Consider the following 17,399-nt stretch of genomic DNA (forward strand, 5'->3'; position numbering starts at 1 on the left):
GATTTTAAAGGATTAGACCTCGTTGTCACCCTCCTTCGCTGTGTTATTTTACATCCCATGTCACCTTTCAGGGCGAGCCGGGGCTGTCAACCTTTGTGCTGAGCAGCGCCGGGGAGGAAGTTCATGACAGCAAATGAATCTGTAGGCTGGAAATGAGGGATTAGCTCCGCTCGGAACATAAAGTAGGGCTGGAGATAGCTGGCGGAAGCGAGGAGAGTAAAACATGGGGCTTCCCTGGACATTTCCGTACGGCATAGGACTTGGTCTGTCTAACGAGGGTTTATGGAAGCCGCGAAGGGACGGAGGCTGTGCCGAAGGGAGACCTCCCTGAAACACCCTGATTTGATGCAGGAAATGTTGATGAAAATCAGGGCTGCCCCATAACGGGCATTTCCCCAATGGTTTGTGCCTCACGTGGTCTTTTGGCAGTTTGGGCTTTCAAATACACCCAAACACTGTGTAACACCTTTTGCCCTGCCGAGATGCAGCGTTTCCACCCCTTTTCTCTATTCTGGATAGTTTTTCCTCAAAACAGAGCAGGTTTCTCCCCATCCGCTAAGTTTTCCAAGCGGGATCAGTATTGGGGTGTATGGCTTTAAATAACTGCCGGGGTCACCCTGAACATTCCGATCCCAGCAACGGTCGCTGTTTATGTGCTGGAGATGGTGCAGACTGGGAGTCACTGGGCTGCAGTCGGAGGGTTTGGTCCCCCGATTGATCTGGAGGCTCAGTTATCCCCCAAAACCGGTGACCGACTTGAGGATGAAGCAGGAGGAGGGTCCCAAAATGACACTTCTGGAAGAGTTACAGGTGGGAGGGCTGTGCCGAGGGGCTGCGCATCCCCCCAAAAGGGGGGGAGACTTCCCAAAATCCCACTGGCATGTCACCAGAGCAGGGAAGGATGCGGGGGGACGATGCTTTGTGCCCTGCCGGGGGCAGGTTTAGCATCGTGGGTGGGAGCACGGAGCCAAAATGGTTTCTGAGAGAGAAGCAGACTTTCCCCATGTTGCTCGGGGGGGATTTGGGGAGCTGTGATGCCCAAATCGCTCCCTTTATTCCCACTCTGACACCCCTGTAACACACTCAAGCTCGCTATTGTATTTAAATTGCGATTTTATTTCAATTGTGATTGTATCTAAGTTGCGATTTAATTTAAACAGTGATTTAATTCAAATTGGGGTTTTATTTCGGTGGCGATTTTACTTAAATTGTGATTTAATTCAAATTGGTGTTTTACTTAAGTAATGATTTTACTAAAATTGCCATTTAAAGCGATTTGATTAAGCCCCTTTTGTCCCGTGCCTTTTCTGAGGATGGGGTTTGGGTTTTTGGGTTTTTTTTCCGGTAAATCTGGAGGGGAGTAGACGCATTGCTAAGAAGGGACGGAGGGTGGTGGAGATCGGCGTGGGAGAGAGGACGGGAAAGCCACAGGCGTGTCATAATCCGGCTGCCGGGTGACACGGGCGAGTGCCGGGAGGTGGCGGGGAGGTCACAGCAAGTCGGCTTTGAAATTAGTACTCGGGGGCCAGAAAAAACTCATTCCCAGATGGGAACGTTTGTTCCTTTTGCTCATTAAATTAACTGGTGAGCGGGAGGTGTGAGCTTCCCGAGCGTCGCTGCTGCGCGGCGGCAGGTGATGCCATTCAGTCGAAGCAGGGATTTGGGGGATAAAAAGCAGATTTCTGGTGTTTTGCTCTTCTCTAAAGAGAAGGGTTTCCTGGAGGCCCTTTCAAAGTTGCAGTTGCGACTCGAGTGTGAGACGTGGTTGGGTTTTTATTTCTTTGAGCGTGGTGATCCCGGTGATGCCCTTCCCCAGCCCAGGGGCAAGGGGAGAAGAGAACGCCTGTAATTCTCCTTTGGCTTTTAAGGCACAGATGCTCTTCGTGCAGCACTGGCAGTGGTATTTCAGCCAAGGAGGGCATTAGCTGTTAGCCTTTGGCTTTTCTTTTGAGGAGAAAAACGCAGTTTTGTGTGGAAAGCAGGCTTGCAGCAAGAGAAGCCCGAGCCTGGTTGGGCTGAAGTCGAAGCTTCACCCTTGCAGGTTCTTGAGGGCCTTTGGAGGTTGATGGTGGCCATGTCCTGTGGCCAAGTGCCATCTAGTGAGTCCTGCAGGTATCACTTTTGGAGAATGAAACTGGCTGTGCTCAAAAGTGTGGAGTTGGGTTCCCCCACCCCACTCCACCCCAGTTTGGAAATCCCTTTTTTAATTTTAATTTTTCGAAAGGAACCACAAGAACGAAGCAGGAGGTTTGGTTTTGGTTTGAAACACTCAACTGTCTCCCCTTTTAGTAAAGCCTTCCAGACTCACGGTATATACAATACAGGTGACATTACAGGTGGTTTTATTTGGGTATGGGAATAAAAACCTCCAAGTCCGTGTTTTTAGGGCTGTGCCTGGAGGAGGAGACACACAGAGGTGTGATGCTCTTGGGCTCGCGTGGCCGCAGGGATGGGTGATGACTGGGAGGACGTAAGGGAGCTCTCCTCACCCGGCCCCAACTTGTACCTTCTTCTCCTCACTAAACAGAGACACGACGAGGAGGCGGTGATTGACCAGGGAAGAACGAGCACCGCTGTCACTATTCACTATGAGAAGGAGGAGCTGGAAGGTGAGTCGGGAGAGGTGCCACCAGCCCCACGCGTTTTCCCGTCGCGCAAAGTCCCTGCCACGTCCTGTGCTCAGCGTATGCATCACCTGCAAATAAACAAGCACAGTTATTTTCACATTGTTTTAATATTATGGCTTTTAGACAGAGGGGAAAAAGCCCCCATGGCATCTGCGGTGTGAGCGTTGGCCACAGAGCTGGGTAGTTCCCAGCTTGTTTTCTCAGAGGCTGCTCTTGGCTTGGAGAGGTCAGGAGAATAAGTTGATGGCTGCAGACACAGGGCTGTGATTTTCTTTTTTTTTTGTTCCAGACTTCATTATCACAGGACTGATTGGATCTCCTCTTGTTGCCTTGTGCCATACAAAGATTTTAAAAATAATTACCTTCTGTGGCTGCTTAATGAGCAGGTCTGAGTGTTGTCCAGCCAAAGCTGGAATTTTAGACAAGGGTTGATATTTTCAGGGCACTTTTAGGTGACCCGGAGCCATCGCTTGTTGTTGCTCTATTGTTGCAAAGTTAAACAGGCTTGGAAAAAAGGATGTCTCTGACATTCAGGGATGCAGTGAAACTAAAATGAAGAGAAGTTGGTGTTTCCTCCTGGGATGGATGCGCTGGTTTAATCGTGGCAGCGGTGTCAACCGTCTCCACAATATCGAGAGTGATGCGAACACTGCTTTTTTCGCAGGCCACCGCACCCTGTCCGTGGGCGTGCGGATGCCGCTGGTGAGGCAAAGCCACCGGTGCCACCGGCACCACCGACCCCACCGCCAGAAGCATCGGAAGAAGGAACGGGAGAAGGACTGTGCCCCGATGGAGCAGGGCTACCACTGTAAGTCCCGCCGCAGCGTTCACGAGCCTTCTTGGGGCTGTGTGGGTGCCGGGATCCTCTGCAAGCAGGTCTGTGTGGCTGATTTGTGTGGTTTGCTGTTCTTCTGAGGGAAAGTGGCATTATTTGGGAGGCAGTTGAAGGCATAATGGATTGAGGCTGGTCTTCCTTAGAGGGATCCTGCCATTAAAAATGGAAACGTGGGGAAGGAAAGTGGCCCGTCCTTATGCAGACGTGCAATAGATGCTTCTCCTTCTCCGTGGCTCTGTGCAAGCCCGGCCAGACCCGGGGGAGAGGGGCTAGCCCAATATTTAGGGCTGAACTGGTGCCGATCGATGGCCACTTTGCGTATGAGCGTGACGGGTCGAATGCAGGTGTGGTAACGGGATTTATCTTCTGCCCCCAGACACCCCATCCCAGCGGGTGCAGTTCATCCTCAGCACCGAGGAGGACGAGCAGCATGTTCCCCACCACTTGTTCACTGAGCTGGATGAGATCTTCCTGAAGGCGGGTGAAGATGCCGAGTGGAAGGAAACGGCAAGGTAAATCCCTGCCACCGGCTGCGGTGGCAGCCGTGGGCTCTGCCTTCCGCTCTCTGGGACGTGAAGCTTTGCAGCTGCAGGTGCCAATGCGCGGAGCCTTCTCCTCTTGCCGCCCCGTAGCTGCACCAAAGAGGTTGCAGAGCTGAGGCTGTTTTCTTGCAACGGGGCTGATCGTGCCCAATGTCCGCAGGTGGCTGAAGTTTGAGGAGGACGTGGAAGATGGTGGCGAGCGCTGGAGCAAGCCCTACGTGGCCACGCTGTCCTTGCACAGCCTCTTCGAGCTGCGGAGCTGCATCAGCAACGGGATGGTGCTGCTGGATGTTTGTGCCAACAGCATTGAAGAGATCGCAGGTACTGAGCGCACTGCGACCCGCTGGGAACGGCCGAGCTCAATTTGCCGTGGTGCCCTTCACTCCCGTATCAAGCCCTGCCCCAATGGCACGTCCTTTTCCAGAACCTCCACTGTGTTTTTAAATTGTGGGTTGCTTTTTGGATGTAGACTGGGTGTACAACAGTCACATCAGCTTTTTCTCCCAGTATGGGAGCCTTTTGAAAGCAATTTGTGGGGTCAGAGAGGCGATTAGAGAATATTCTCCGGCCAGAAAGGAATGTCAGGGCTTGGCAGGCTGCTCTCAGGAACACGGAGTCTGTGTAAGAGCTGAACCTCCTTAAATAAGCTACTTACTACAAGCTGTTTCTTCCTGTTCTTGGTTTTTTTTTTTCCTATTGCCTTAACATCCAGGATTTAAGAGCTTTAAAGGCAGAGTTTATCTGGCAGGTGACCAAGCAGCATATTTCTGTGGGGAAGATAATTGAAGTTAATTGAAAAAGCGGCTTTGGAGAAATTATCTTTGACTGGCAGGTCTCCATTCAGCCCTTGCAAGAGCTGGAGAAGTCGGGGCCGTTCTTAGCACATTTCTCCCTGGGCTTGGCAAATTGCAGTGGATGGGCAAAGGAAACTCTGGGAAAGTCTGTGCTAGAGATTGCTTATAATTTGTTGACATGTGTCGAGTCTAGAAAGTCTGTCTAGAAACGCCAGATCGGGCAAAAAAATCACATTATCTAGGATGGGGAATAATTATCTGAGCGGAGTGATGAATAAGCACTTTGATGATGGCTTTTAGCAAAAGAGAATTCTTCCTTTGGCTGCAAAGGCTGAACTGCATTAAAACGTCTTGCTAAGCAAGGCTGAGCCCGCGTTAGGGTATCCTGCGTGGCGCAGCCTTCGCCGGGGGCTTGAGGGGTCGGGGCTTGGGGACTTTCTGCTCTGATGGCTTCGTTTCCCGTTGCCATCTCCAGATATGATCCTGGGCCAGCAAGAGCAGTCCACGGAGTTTGATGAGCGCACGCGGGCGAAAGTTCGAGAAGTGCTTTTGAAGAAGCATCACCATCAGAACGAGAAGAAAAGAAACAACCTTCTCCCCATCGTCTGCTCGTTTGCTGACATGAGCAAGAAGCAGTTAGACGTGCATCCCCTCGGCAAGCCAGGTGAGGGTTCCTGCAGGGTTCGGTACCCGGTGAGGGTTTCTGCCAGGCTTTGGCACCAGGTGAAGGTTTCTGCAGGGCTTTGGCCACATTAGACTTCTCCCGGCAAAGGAGAAGTGTCCCGATTGCTCCTTGCCTGTCTTTCTCAGTGTCTTTCTTTCTCCTCCCAACCCAAACACTCACTCCTCATCCATCTCCCACCACTGCAGAAGCTAAAAATGGGGTGAACCATGACAGCCATGCGATGGATCTAAGCAAGGTGAGACACTCGTAGCTTTCTTACGCCTTTAGGGCCAGATTTACTCTTGCAAACTTGGCTGCAGAGTGTTCTGCAGAGTGCGGTGGGCTTTGCTTTTGGGGTAATGGCTGAAAATCCCTTGTCGTGCCCAGGCGGAGCTGCGCTTCATGAAGAAAATTCCCACCGGGGCTGAAGCGTGCAACGTGCTCGTAGGAGAGCTGGATTTCCTTCGCCAGCCCATCGTGGCATTTGTCCGCCTGAGCCCGGCTGTCCTCCTCTCGGGCATGACGGAAGTTCCCATCCCAACGAGGTCTGAACGAGAAGTGCAAAGTTTTTATTTAAAAAATAACCACCACAACAAAACACCAAATTCACGCATCAGTTGGGCGTCCCAGGGGAACACGGCCAGTGGGAGCAAGCACGTTTCTCCCACCCACATCTCCGTGCTTTCATTTCTCCCTTCCCTGCTGGAGCTTTTAAACCCATTGGCCAATTTTAATGAAAGTTGGCCCCAAACTCAAATTTGCATTTGGTTTTGATGCATTTCAAATTCATCACTGGAGTCAGTGAGCCTACACGTCTCCCCTGGAGCCACGCTCTGGGCTGGGAGCTCCCAGGGATTTCCTTGGGCGCCCTTTGAGTGAGGCCATGTTCTTCTCTCTCATTTTGGTTTTCTTGCCTAGGTTCCTGTTTGTTTTGCTTGGACCAGGAGGAAAAGCCCATCAGTACCATGAGATCGGCAGGTCCATGGCTACTATCATGACGGATGAGGTGTGACGAGATAAGAGATATCTCTGGGTCATTTTTTGGGGGCTTCACCTCTCCCTGTCTCTGTAGTAGTGAGGAAGAGGGTTTGCTGTCCCTCTTAGCTGCCTGCAGGAGGCTAAAATCCCACCTGGGCTGCAGCCCGCGCCTCATCCTTCTCCCCAGGGTCCCCAGCACGCTGTCCCCAGTGGTGGCATTGCCAGGGCCAGTGAAACTTCTCCTCTTGAAGCAGAAGGCTGTGGTGTGCCATGGGGGACGGGAGCCTGGTGGAGATGGTTACAAATACTGTGATGCACAGATTTTTCCTTTGGGGGAATATTTCCTGCCATTTCCAACAGGCGATATGCGGAAAATGACCTTGCATTTAGCCAAGAGCTTATTGCACTGGTTAGGACATCCGAGATGGGTCGTCCTCTCACCAGGTTGTCTCCTACGGCAGGTTTTCCATGACGTTGCCTATAAAGCCAAGAACCGGGCTGACCTGGTGGCTGGCATCGATGAGTTTCTGGATCAGGTCATGGTTTTGCCGCCAGGAGAGTGGGATCCCTCCATCCGAATTGAGCCCCCGAAAAACGTCCCTTCGCAGGTGGGTGCTGCGGCAGAAGGAGGCACGAGGGGGACAGGCAGGAGGGCAGCACGGCTGGGGGTGCTCCTCAGGGGCCCAAATTCACAGGTCACGTACCCAGCCCAAAAAGCAAAACAAGCCAGTGGCTGCAAAGACATATCTTTATCTTATTTCCATTTTAACAGGAAAAAAGGAAGGTGCCAGAAGCTCTCGATGACAGCGCTTCTCACAGCAAGCCGGAGAAGCACAGCGGTCCTGAACTGGAGCGGACAGGAAGGTGTGAACTGAAATAGTTTGGTGGGGTGTTTTTCTGTTTGCCCCTAACATCTGAGTGCGCACCTCCCTTCTAGCAGAGTTTTGGGGTGAACTGGGTCAGTGAAGGGGCTCCAGGTTCCCAGCTTGGTCCCCTGGGCTGGGTGGGTGGGAGATTTGGGCAGCTGGGCTCAGCCGCAGCATGGTTGCACACAGGTTTTCTTGCTTTGGGGTGGAAGCAGATGTGTAAGTACCTCCAGGTAGAGCTCTGCTGCTTCTCAAAGTGAGGGACTGTTGCAATAAGAGGGGGTGGGCTCTCAGGTTTGGTCTCTTTTTCTTTTTGTTGGAGGGGTTTTTTGTATGCCTCAGTTTCTACTGGGGCTAAAATGGGAGAAGGAGACTTCTTTTTAGCAACAGAAGTTACTCTGTGCTTGTGATTGTCCTTCCTCAGCCAAGAAAACTTAATGCGGTCTTCCACAAAAATGGTTTATTTTTTTTTTTTTCCTTCCTCCAGGCTCTTTGGAGGTTTGATCCGGGATGTGAAGCGAAAAGCCCCCTGGTTCTGGAGTGACTTTCGGGATGGTCTGAGCCTGCAGTGTCTGGCGTCCTTCCTCTTCCTCTACTGTGCCTGCATGTCCCCCATCATCACCTTCGGGGGACTGCTGGGGGAGGCGACCAACGGCCACATAGTGAGCACCTCTCTCTGTTGGGTGGCACAGGGGAGGACAAAACTCCTGCAGAAGTCCTTGCTGCAGTGAATTTGCACTTGTGTTTTTCCCCCTAATAATTTAATTACTCACTGCTGCCTCTCTTCCCCGGACAGAGTGCCATGGAGTCGCTGCTGGGCGCATCCATGACCGGCGTGGTGTATTCCCTCTTTGCTGGCCAACCTCTCACCATCCTCGGCAGCACCGGCCCCGTCCTCGTGTTCGAGAAGATCCTCTACAAATTCTGCAAGTAAGGCTGGCTGCTGCGGCCAGGTGCTGCGAGCGCCTTTGGAAGAAGGCAGGGATGGAGAAAGGATGTTTTTCTTAGTGGTAGTTGGTAGATTTAAGTTGTCTTCTGTGTCACAGACATCACGCGCTGCTGCTTTAGTATGTGACGGTGCAGGAGCCCTTGGTCTCTGAAGGATGGATGGGTGGTTTGGGGTTTTTAGGGTTAAAGTGAAAGAGCAGGAGGAGGAGAAACCACAAGGATGTGGATGCCCGAGATGGACTGCACAGGGAAGATGAGACAAATGACTCTGGTTTGGGAATGAGGGAAGATTTGCTTTCCTCTCAGTACAAACTCGGGCACTTTTTTGCATGATTTTTGCTGGAAGTGGAAATATATTTTACCCACATATCCAAAGAGTTTTCTGGTCCAATGTTTTGATGATTTTTGAGAAAGCAGGAGCTTTTCAGGCAAAATGGATATTTTCCATGACAGTCTTTTTGTTGTGGCAACTGTGATGGGAGATTAACCCCCCTTATTGCAATTAAATTTATTATGAAGCCCCAACTTGCTGGCAGCAGGTAACTGGGTGCAAACCCAGCCGGTTTCGCTGTTAGGGCATCAGGGTGATGTGGGAGAATACCACCTTCCACAACAGGGACCTGACCTCAATTAGCCTCCGAGGCATTAACACAAGGTCATTGTTAAATAAGGATTAATTAGCCTCTCCTCCTGCGGGCCCACACCCTGTGCCGCAGCCCCGAGGCTGTCTGTCGTAGGAGGCGGAAACTGCATTTACCATCCGCAGCCTTGACACGCTCCTGAATTGCTGCCGACTTTCCCCGAAGGAAGGCACGGCTCGGAGTCTCTTGCTGCCCTCTCCACCCTGCGTTTTCTTTTGCTTTCCCAGGGACTATGCGCTCTCCTATCTCTCTCTCCGGGCATGCATCGGGCTGTGGACCGCCTTCTTCTGCATAGTGCTGGTGGCCACCGATGCTAGCTCTTTGGTGTGCTACATCACCCGCTTCACCGAAGAAGCCTTCGCCTCCCTCATCTGCATCATCTTCATCTACGAGGCTCTGGAGAAGCTGAGTCACCTGCGAGTGACCTACCCTGTGCACACGCACAGCAAGCTGGACTTCCTCACCATCTCCTAGTGGGTTTCTTCCTCCTAAAACGCCGCTGCCCCTTGGCAGGAGCTCAGGGCTGCACCTCCATCGCCTTCCCCTCACCCCCGTCTTGGCTTCTCTCCTCCCAGCTGTAAGTGTGAGGCACCGACCCATCCCAGCAACGAAACCCTGCAGTTCTGGGAGAGCAACAAGATCAATGTGTCTGGCATCACCTGGGAGAACCTCACGGTGACTGTAAGTGCCCCGAGTCACTGCTTCCTCGTGTCGCGGCCGCGGGGTCCAGGGGCACTGGCCTGGTGCAAAGCTCAGAGCCCTTCAGGTGATGATGGGCTTCCAACTGTGCCAGTGCTGCTCTGAAAAGTTGTTACTTCAGTCTAAGGTTTGGGTTTAACCCCCTTGGGCCTGGGAAGGAGAGTCCACCTCATCCCCGACATGGTGGGCAATAACTGTTATCCTCAGGACAGTGGTTCTGTCTGGGAGCAAGGTTCAGTGGGTGCTTTGGTTATTGGAGAAGTTGGAGGACTTCAGTTCATGCTTGAAGGCTGTAATTAGCTTCCTTAATTGGTTCCTAGTAACTCCAGGCCTTGCTTTCTTACTCAGCGCTGTCTGAAGGTACGTGCATAAACTTGCATGTCTGAGCAGCCCCTTGGGCCATTGTTGCTGGAATCAGAGCTCAGGCACAGGGTGGGACGCTCTTATGGACATCTTCACCCCCCTTGGCCGTGTCCTGTGAGCCCGACCCTGGGAAGGGACAATTTGTCTCTTCTCCTTTCCTGTCGCTGTTGTCTTAGCCCTCCTTCCCCGTTCCCTCCTTCCCCGTCCCCAAGAGTTTCCAGTGTTTCCTTCCCCTCTGGTGTCTTCTTCAGCCACGGTTACCTGCTGTTCAAGCAGAGGATGTGCCATAGGTCTGTGGTACGGTGTCCCATCACATCTCCTCTCTCCGCTGTCTGTGTAGTTCCATGTGTCACTTATTCAGCTGCTGTTGATCGTTAAATATAAATCTCCGCTAGCTGCAGCCATCCCGAGGTCACAGATCTTGGAGCAAGATCCTCCAAACTCCCTAGTTATCCGAGGTTTCCTTGCCGCATGTGCACTACCTTTGTGTCCTGATGCTCTGTTTCCCCAGGAATGTCGGTATTTGCATGGAGAGTTTCGTGGACCTGCCTGTGGACACGATGGCCCCTACACGCCCGATGTCCTCTTCTGGTGCTGCATCCTCTTCTTCTCCACCTTTGTCCTGTCGGGCTTATTGAAGAAGTTTAAGACCAGCCGTTACTTCCCGACCAGAGTAGGTAGAAGACGGTGGCCAGCAGCAGTCTCCACACTCATTTCCCAAAATGGCTTTCCTGGAGCACTAAGCAGTGTTTGCCACCACTTGGTCAAACTGGGAAATATTGGACCTTGAAGGCCAAACTTGGATGTCCCTCACTCATTTCCAGGAGTGCAAAACGATCGTAGCGTTTCCCACCTGCCTCGTGACCTGCCCCGGAGCAGTTTTTTGCCCAGGCAGTGGGAAATCGGGTCTTCCAAAGTTGGTTGTCTGTTGTTTTTTTGTTTGTGTTTTTTTTTCACCTGGTGTGCCCAAGGGGAAAGTTGATTCAAATGAGGAACTGCCATAGAAAAAGACACAAAAGACACTGTTTCTTCCTTTTGAGGAGTAAATGATGCCTCAGTGCCTTATTCCCATTGTAGCTGTGAGTGCAGCTGTAGTGGCAGATGTCTGTTTCCTTATTTTTTAAGTTATTGGCTTTTTTTTAGGGTTTGAATTTAAACGACCCTTTTCCACCTAATTAAACTTTTTTTATTGCCTGACACCAGATCTCGCAGGTACAAACACAGCAACAGTATCTAACCGAGGGATTTGGCTGCATCTTCTCAGAGTGGTGGGAATTTGTTAACCAGCCTTAATGCTGTTGATGTCTTTAACTTTTCCATCTCACAATATGGCCCCGTTTGTGCTGTCCCTTTCAGCTCTGCTTTCTTGCCCCAGGTACGGTCCACAGTAAGTGACTTTGGTGTCTTCCTCACCATCGTCGTCATGGTCCTCATTGACTTCCTGGTTGGGATCCCGTCGCCGAAGCTCCACGTCCCCCACATGTTCAAGGTAATGGGGTGTTTTGGTGTGGAGCCACTTTCAGCTCTTGGGGATGCCACAAGGTGATGCTGGGACAGGACAGGGCTGAGTCTGGAGATGCTGGTGGTGTTACCATCTCCTCTTCCACCTCCAAATGCATTGTTTCCTTCTGGAAAGAAGACGCCAGCCCCAAAACTTGATACCTACAGAAGTATCTATAGGTGCTTGCGACGAGGACGCTGGCACTGCTGAACCCCGTAGGAGAGGGTGACACGAAGGCAGGGCCAGGAGATGAGGCGGCACAGCGATGGAGAGGAAAATCAAAGCCAGTGAAGTGGCTGGGCTGGGAGTTGATCCTGATGTGTGTTTTGGCTTTGTTGCAGCCTACCAGAGACGACCGCGGGTGGTTGGTCAACCCCATAGGGCCCAACCCTTGGTGGACGGTGTTGGCCGCGCCCATCCCAGCTCTGCTCTGCACCATCTTGATATTCATGGACCAGCAGATCACGGCTGTCATTGTCAACAGGAAAGAGCACAAGCTGAAGGTAAGGGGCTGCAAGAGCTGACCCCATCCCCACCCCACTCTGGGCTGCAGGTGTGGGGAGAAGCTCCTATGCCAAGTGCTTTGTGAAGGCGTTGGTTTGGGACAATGTCAGGCTGTGTGGCAGGATGCTCTGCTGGATTAGTGATGTCACAGGGAGCAAACGAGGGCAGTTCAGATGAGCAATCTTTTGGAGGAACAAATTAATTTTCAAGCACTATAGAAGCGTGTTTTTGTTTCAAAACGCCAGCAGGAGCTGGGGGAACGAACTGTTTTGACACACTGCCAGGGATAACTCGGGGTCACGCCTTGCTTGCCAGTGGTAGAACTTTCTTTATGAATGAAAATAGTCTATTTTGTTTGGTTTTTTTTTTTGAGAAGTAGCTATTGCACAAACCTCCCAAATCCACTTGGTCTGAACTCCTGCCAGATTTTCACGCAAGGTGCTTGCGCAAAGACCGGATCCATCCTTATTTTTGCCAATTCTTCTCTTAAATTTTCAAGAGGGTGACTTGCGCCCAAGTAGGGTTTGAGTCTGAGGCGCGACGTTGTCCTCGCTCTTGTGCTGTGGGATGCTCTGTTCCTTGTTTTGCTGCCCACAGAAAGGATGCGGGTACCACCTGGACCTTTTCATGGTGGCCGTGATGCTCGGGGTGTGCTCCGTGATGGGGCTGCCCTGGTTTGTGGCTGCGACTGTCCTGTCCATCACCCACGTCAATAGCCTCAAAGTGGAGTCTGGCTGCTCAGCTCCAGGAGAACAACCCAAGTTTCTGGGGATACGAGAGCAGAGAGTCACCGGCTTGATGATCTTTGTGCTCATGGGCTGCTCTGTCTTCTTCACTTCGGTGTTAAAGGTAAGAGGAAAATGCAAAACGCCCAACAAGCGTGAACTTTTTGGAGGTTATACAAAAAACATCCCCTCCATCCAGGCCTGAGTAGGTGTGGAGCAGAGGAGGAGGCAATCCCAAACCTTGAGGCTTGGCCCACGGTGGGAAGCAGCCTCAGTTATACTTTCCAGCCCTTCACACCCCAGTTTGGTGTCCTCGAGGCAAGCGAGCAGGACAACTGCTTTAATTCCCAGGTGTCTCTCAGGCCCACCTGTGTTTATGGGTTCCGATGAAGCGGATTCAGACCAGTACACTGCTCTCTTTCAAGCAGGCAGCACCTTATGGGATGCAATTGGCTCCCCCAAATGCCTCCCAACAGCCTTTCCCAGTAGCTAAACACACCAAAATCATCCCCGTGGGCTTCCTTGTGTGTTCCTCCCTGTTACGGTTTGAGAGACCCATAACAATCTGTTGTCATTTAGACAATCATTCTATCACCCGATGACCCCTCCCCACCTGGGAAAGGGAAATTGGGAAAAACAAGAAAACCCGAGAGATGAACTATAAACAGATTTAATAGAATAAGATTAGATAATTAACATTAACAGCACTAAAGAACTGATATTGATCCCGACACCAATACAGAATATGCAAAGATTATACTCAGCCAATTCTATCAGTAGGAAGCTGTGCACTCCCAGCAGTGGACAGCAAATGTGGGACACTGCGAGCGCTGCGGCTTCAGGAGGAAGGGAAGGCCTCAGGGCTCCGGCACCAGGGCACGAAGTTCTCAGGATGGCAGCCATCAAGGGAGAGAGAGAACTTCGCAGCAAACTTTCTAATTTATAATGAGTGTGATGTTGATGGTATGAAATAATCCTGTTGGCCAGCTTGGGTCAAGTGCCCGGGTCTCGCTCCTCCTCATCCCTGCACCTGGCGAGCTCGAAAACACTGAGACCTTGAGACCCACACACCATAGCTGGCTGTAAAGTAAATATTTTCACAAATTCAGACACTGGAGTCTTCTAAAAAAGCGAAGATTTTCCCAAGCATTAGAAGAGAAATTAGTCCTGTGTCTCTCAAACCAGGACACTCCCACAAAATCACCTCAGCTCTAGGCTAAAAGGAGGCACTTCGCTTTTGGGTGTTGCCGCAAGAATGTGTAGAAATGTTCTTCTGCCGTCACAGAACATGGTGTACAGTAGCATGGGTGAAATGGTCTATTTTCCTCCAACCTTTCAGGAAAACAGGATTATTCTAATGAAACGTAACTCAGAAGCTCAGCCTAAAGCAGAGCATTCACTCACTCACTCGCACGCACAAAACCTCTACAGGTTAAGAGGTGACACATCTCCAACCCTGTGGAAACTGGAAAGTTTTAGGCAATTTTAGGCAGTGCCTCTAGAAGAAAGCACTAATACTGAAAAAGCAATTAAAAAAATAAATTATTGCATTCTTTTTTTTTTTAATTTCCCAGTTTATACCCATGCCTGTGCTTTACGGTGTCTTTCTCTACATGGGCGTGTCGTCACTCAGAGGGATTCAGGTATGGACTCTTACAGCGTGCAGCTCCCTGCTGTGTCATCTCCAGAGACGCAGGAAAAAAGCAGTGGTGTGGGAGAAAACCTCCCCAAAAGCAGGCAGTGAAAGTATTTTGTATAAGGAAAAGATTGGTGGGGGCACAGGAGGTACGTAGGGTGGGAGGACCAGGCAAGTTCAGCGCGCTCTGCGTCACGGTTTGGGACAGGGCAGTGTTTGGTGTGGTGAAAATGGGGGAATTCAGTGCAAAGCGAAGGCGATTTCTACTGCCGGTGGGAATCCTCGCTGGGGGATTCAGTGGGCTGAGAAATGCCAAATAACAAACAGAAGAATAGAATATATTAAAAATATATTTTTATAGAAGAACAGCGAGGGGGGGTGAGATGATCTGAGGAGGACCTGGGGGTGCGGACTGATGAGAAGCTCACCGTGAGCCGGCAATGCACGATCGCAGCCCAGAAGGCCGACCACATCCTGGGCTGCATCAGCAGTGTGGCCGGCAGGGCGAGGGGGGATTGTGCCCTCTGCTGTGCTCTGCTCTGGGGAGACCCCCTGCAGTGCTGCCTCCAGCTCGGGGGGCTGCAGCACAGGAGAGCCATGGACCTGGTGGAGCGGGGCCAGAGGAGGCCCCGGAGATGCTGGGAGGGCTGGAGCCCCTCTGCTGGGAGGACAGGCTGGGAGAGTTGGGGGTGTTCAGCCTGGAGAAGAGAAGGCTCCGGGGAGTCCAGTGCCTAAAGGGGCTCCAGGAGAGTTGGGGAGGGACTCTGGATGAGGGAGGGGAGCAATGGGACGAGGGGGGATGGTTTGACACTGACAGAGGGCAGATTGAGATGAGATATCAGGGAGAAATTTTTCCTGTGAGGGTGGTGAGGCACCAGCGCAGGTTGCCCTGAGAATCTGTGGCTGCCCCATCCCTGGAGGTGTTCAAGGCCAGGTTGGTCGGGGCTTGGAGCAACCTGGGCTGGTGGGAGGTGTCCCTGCCCAGGGCAGGGGGTGGGACTGGATGATCTTCGAGGTCCCTTCCAACCTAAACCCTTCTGTGATTCTATAATAGAAGGACGTGGAATAATTGCAATGTGGTGGGCAGCTCTCATGGACACACCGGTTTATAGATGGAGCAAAGGGAAAACGGGTGCTGCTCCCGGGAGGAACAAAGTGGGATCCAGGATTTCTCACTGCACGCGAGATCCTGAAAACTCCTTCCACGTCCCAACAGGGCCGGAAACTTTCCGCAGCCCCAAGGGGTAACTTTTCTGCTTTTATTTTGCAGTTCTTCGACCGCTTGAAGCTCTTTTGGATGCCGGCAAAACACCAGCCGGATTTCATCTACCTGCGGCACGTTCCCTTGCGGAAGGTGCATTTCTTCACTGTGATCCAGCTCATCTGCCTCGTCCTGCTCTGGGCCATCAAGGTGTCCCGTGCTGCCATCATCTTTCCCATGATGGTAAGAGCCGGTGCCGCTCGGCAGCGGGACGTTTGCAGCGTCGGAGTGAGACGTAGCATCATCTCACACCTCACCCCCTCTCCCTTCTTATTTTGTGAAGGTTTTGGCTCTCGTGTTTGTCCGGAAAGTGATGGACTTCTGCTTCTCAAAGCGGGAGCTCAGCTTTTTGGATGACCTTATGCCAGAAAGCACGAAGAAGTTGGCTGATGCCAAAAATGAAGCCAAAGAAGAAGAGGTGATGCTTGCTGGGTGCTCGGGGCTGGATGTCTCCCTCGGGCTCTGAGATTGCCTCTTTCCGTCACAGCTTCTCTTGAAATGTTGGGGGAAGATCTGAACTCAATAGAAATAGATCCTGACAGCCTGGATCCCGCATCATAACCTTGTTTTTAAATTAGCAGTGAGCTTAACACTTGAATAGCGGTATAATTTTTAAAGGTGCCATTTATAATAAACATTATAATTATGATGGAAAGATTTGCTCATAAGGGTGGTTTTAACTCCCCCCCCCAAAATGTTTGGAGTGAAAGGTCTTTCCCCGGCTGCGCTAACAGAAGGTCAGAAGGAGAGGGCAGCACGTGGGTTTTGCTGGGTGTTTAGTTTATCTCCACTTCGATCATAGACAGAGAACTTTGATTTGTCCCTTTTTATGTCAGGAGTCCCAGGAGATGATGGAAGCTGCTGCTGCAAACTCCGTTCGGCTGCAGCTGGGCAAGACCAGCAGCGCAGATATCCCAAAGCCAAGCAGCGACAGGTAAAGCCCCACCAAGCAGCAGGACCCCCGGCAAGATTAGCCTGAAGGGGGTTGGCAGAATTTTCACTGCGTTTATCTTTGCTGAGCATCCCAGCGCCATGCACTCAGCTTGGCGGGAAGAGCAAATTTATGGGCAGGGCGGGCGGCAGAGCGCTGGCACAGGCTGCCCAGAGAGGTGGGGGAGTCTCCCACTCGGGAGACATTCCAAACCCGCCTGGAGGTGTCCTGTGCCACTGCTGTAGGTGCCCCTGCTCTGGCGGGGGTGGGACTGGGGGAGCTCCAGAGGGCCCTTCCAGCCCTGACCAGTCTGGGATTCTGTGCAGAGCCTTTGCACAGAGCTGTAGCTCTGCGGCTCTCCGGCTCGCCTTCCAAACCTCCTCCTCCCGCCCAACCCGCTGTGCTTATGCGCAGCTTTGGTTCTCCTCCCCCCCGTTCCTCTTGCTGGTGCTGATGCGCTGGGTGGCGTCAGTTCCCACAGTCACAGATTGCGCTCTCAAATATTTATTGCAGGACTGATCCTTCGGAGATTAATATCTCGGATGAGGTGTCGAAAACAACCATGTGGAAGGCTCTCACTATGAGCACAGAAACAGTCTGAATCGGGGGAGGAAAGAGGTAAAGGATCGCGTGGGAACGTGGCCGTGCTCCTTTGCAAGCGGTGGCACGTGCCTACGGCTTTTTGTATTTTTTTGCCGGCAATGCCGAGCAAGCGGCGAGGGCTGCGGCACACGAACCAGCTCCTCTCTGCCGGTGCGGTCCCACGAGCGGGGCAGCAGCCCCACTGATGACGCTCTCCCTCCTTTTCTCTCTCCTCCCTCCCCCCAACTCCAGTTTTCATGTGTAGGAATCTTGACTTTGAAGGAGAGGCGTGAGAACGTGAC

The 17,399-nt window shown here is 51.9% G+C and overlaps 1 protein-coding gene across 1 annotated transcript in view; it reads left to right on the forward strand.

Moving 5' to 3' along the window:
• Positions 1-17,116, forward strand: part of LOC309685359 (electroneutral sodium bicarbonate exchanger 1-like) — a gene marked incomplete at both ends in the record, with an annotated part of 29,013 nt that extends 11,897 nt beyond the window's left edge. The window contains 23 exons of the mRNA XM_082501135.1: positions 2,528-2,609; positions 3,292-3,435; positions 3,839-3,974; positions 4,165-4,325; positions 5,274-5,462; positions 5,609-5,718; positions 5,850-6,007; positions 6,381-6,468; positions 6,902-7,048; positions 7,213-7,304; positions 7,794-7,968; positions 8,103-8,236; positions 9,123-9,368; positions 9,471-9,576; positions 10,469-10,630; positions 11,333-11,446; positions 11,800-11,961; positions 12,560-12,811; positions 14,262-14,330; positions 15,594-15,767; positions 15,868-16,002; positions 16,421-16,518; positions 17,029-17,116. Of these exons, the coding sequence (XP_082357261.1) occupies positions 2,528-2,609; positions 3,292-3,435; positions 3,839-3,974; positions 4,165-4,325; positions 5,274-5,462; positions 5,609-5,718; positions 5,850-6,007; positions 6,381-6,468; positions 6,902-7,048; positions 7,213-7,304; positions 7,794-7,968; positions 8,103-8,236; positions 9,123-9,368; positions 9,471-9,576; positions 10,469-10,630; positions 11,333-11,446; positions 11,800-11,961; positions 12,560-12,811; positions 14,262-14,330; positions 15,594-15,767; positions 15,868-16,002; positions 16,421-16,518; positions 17,029-17,116 (3,222 nt within the window). The remainder of the gene's footprint in view (positions 1-2,527; positions 2,610-3,291; positions 3,436-3,838; positions 3,975-4,164; positions 4,326-5,273; positions 5,463-5,608; positions 5,719-5,849; positions 6,008-6,380; positions 6,469-6,901; positions 7,049-7,212; positions 7,305-7,793; positions 7,969-8,102; positions 8,237-9,122; positions 9,369-9,470; positions 9,577-10,468; positions 10,631-11,332; positions 11,447-11,799; positions 11,962-12,559; positions 12,812-14,261; positions 14,331-15,593; positions 15,768-15,867; positions 16,003-16,420; positions 16,519-17,028) is intronic.
• Positions 17,117-17,399: the final 283 nt, after the last annotated feature.

The sequence above is a fragment of the Vanellus vanellus genome (assembly GCF_965231255.1).
Source record: "Vanellus vanellus genome assembly, contig: HAP1_SCAFFOLD_63, whole genome shotgun sequence".
NCBI classification, from domain to species: domain Eukaryota; kingdom Metazoa; phylum Chordata; class Aves; order Charadriiformes; family Charadriidae; genus Vanellus; species Vanellus vanellus.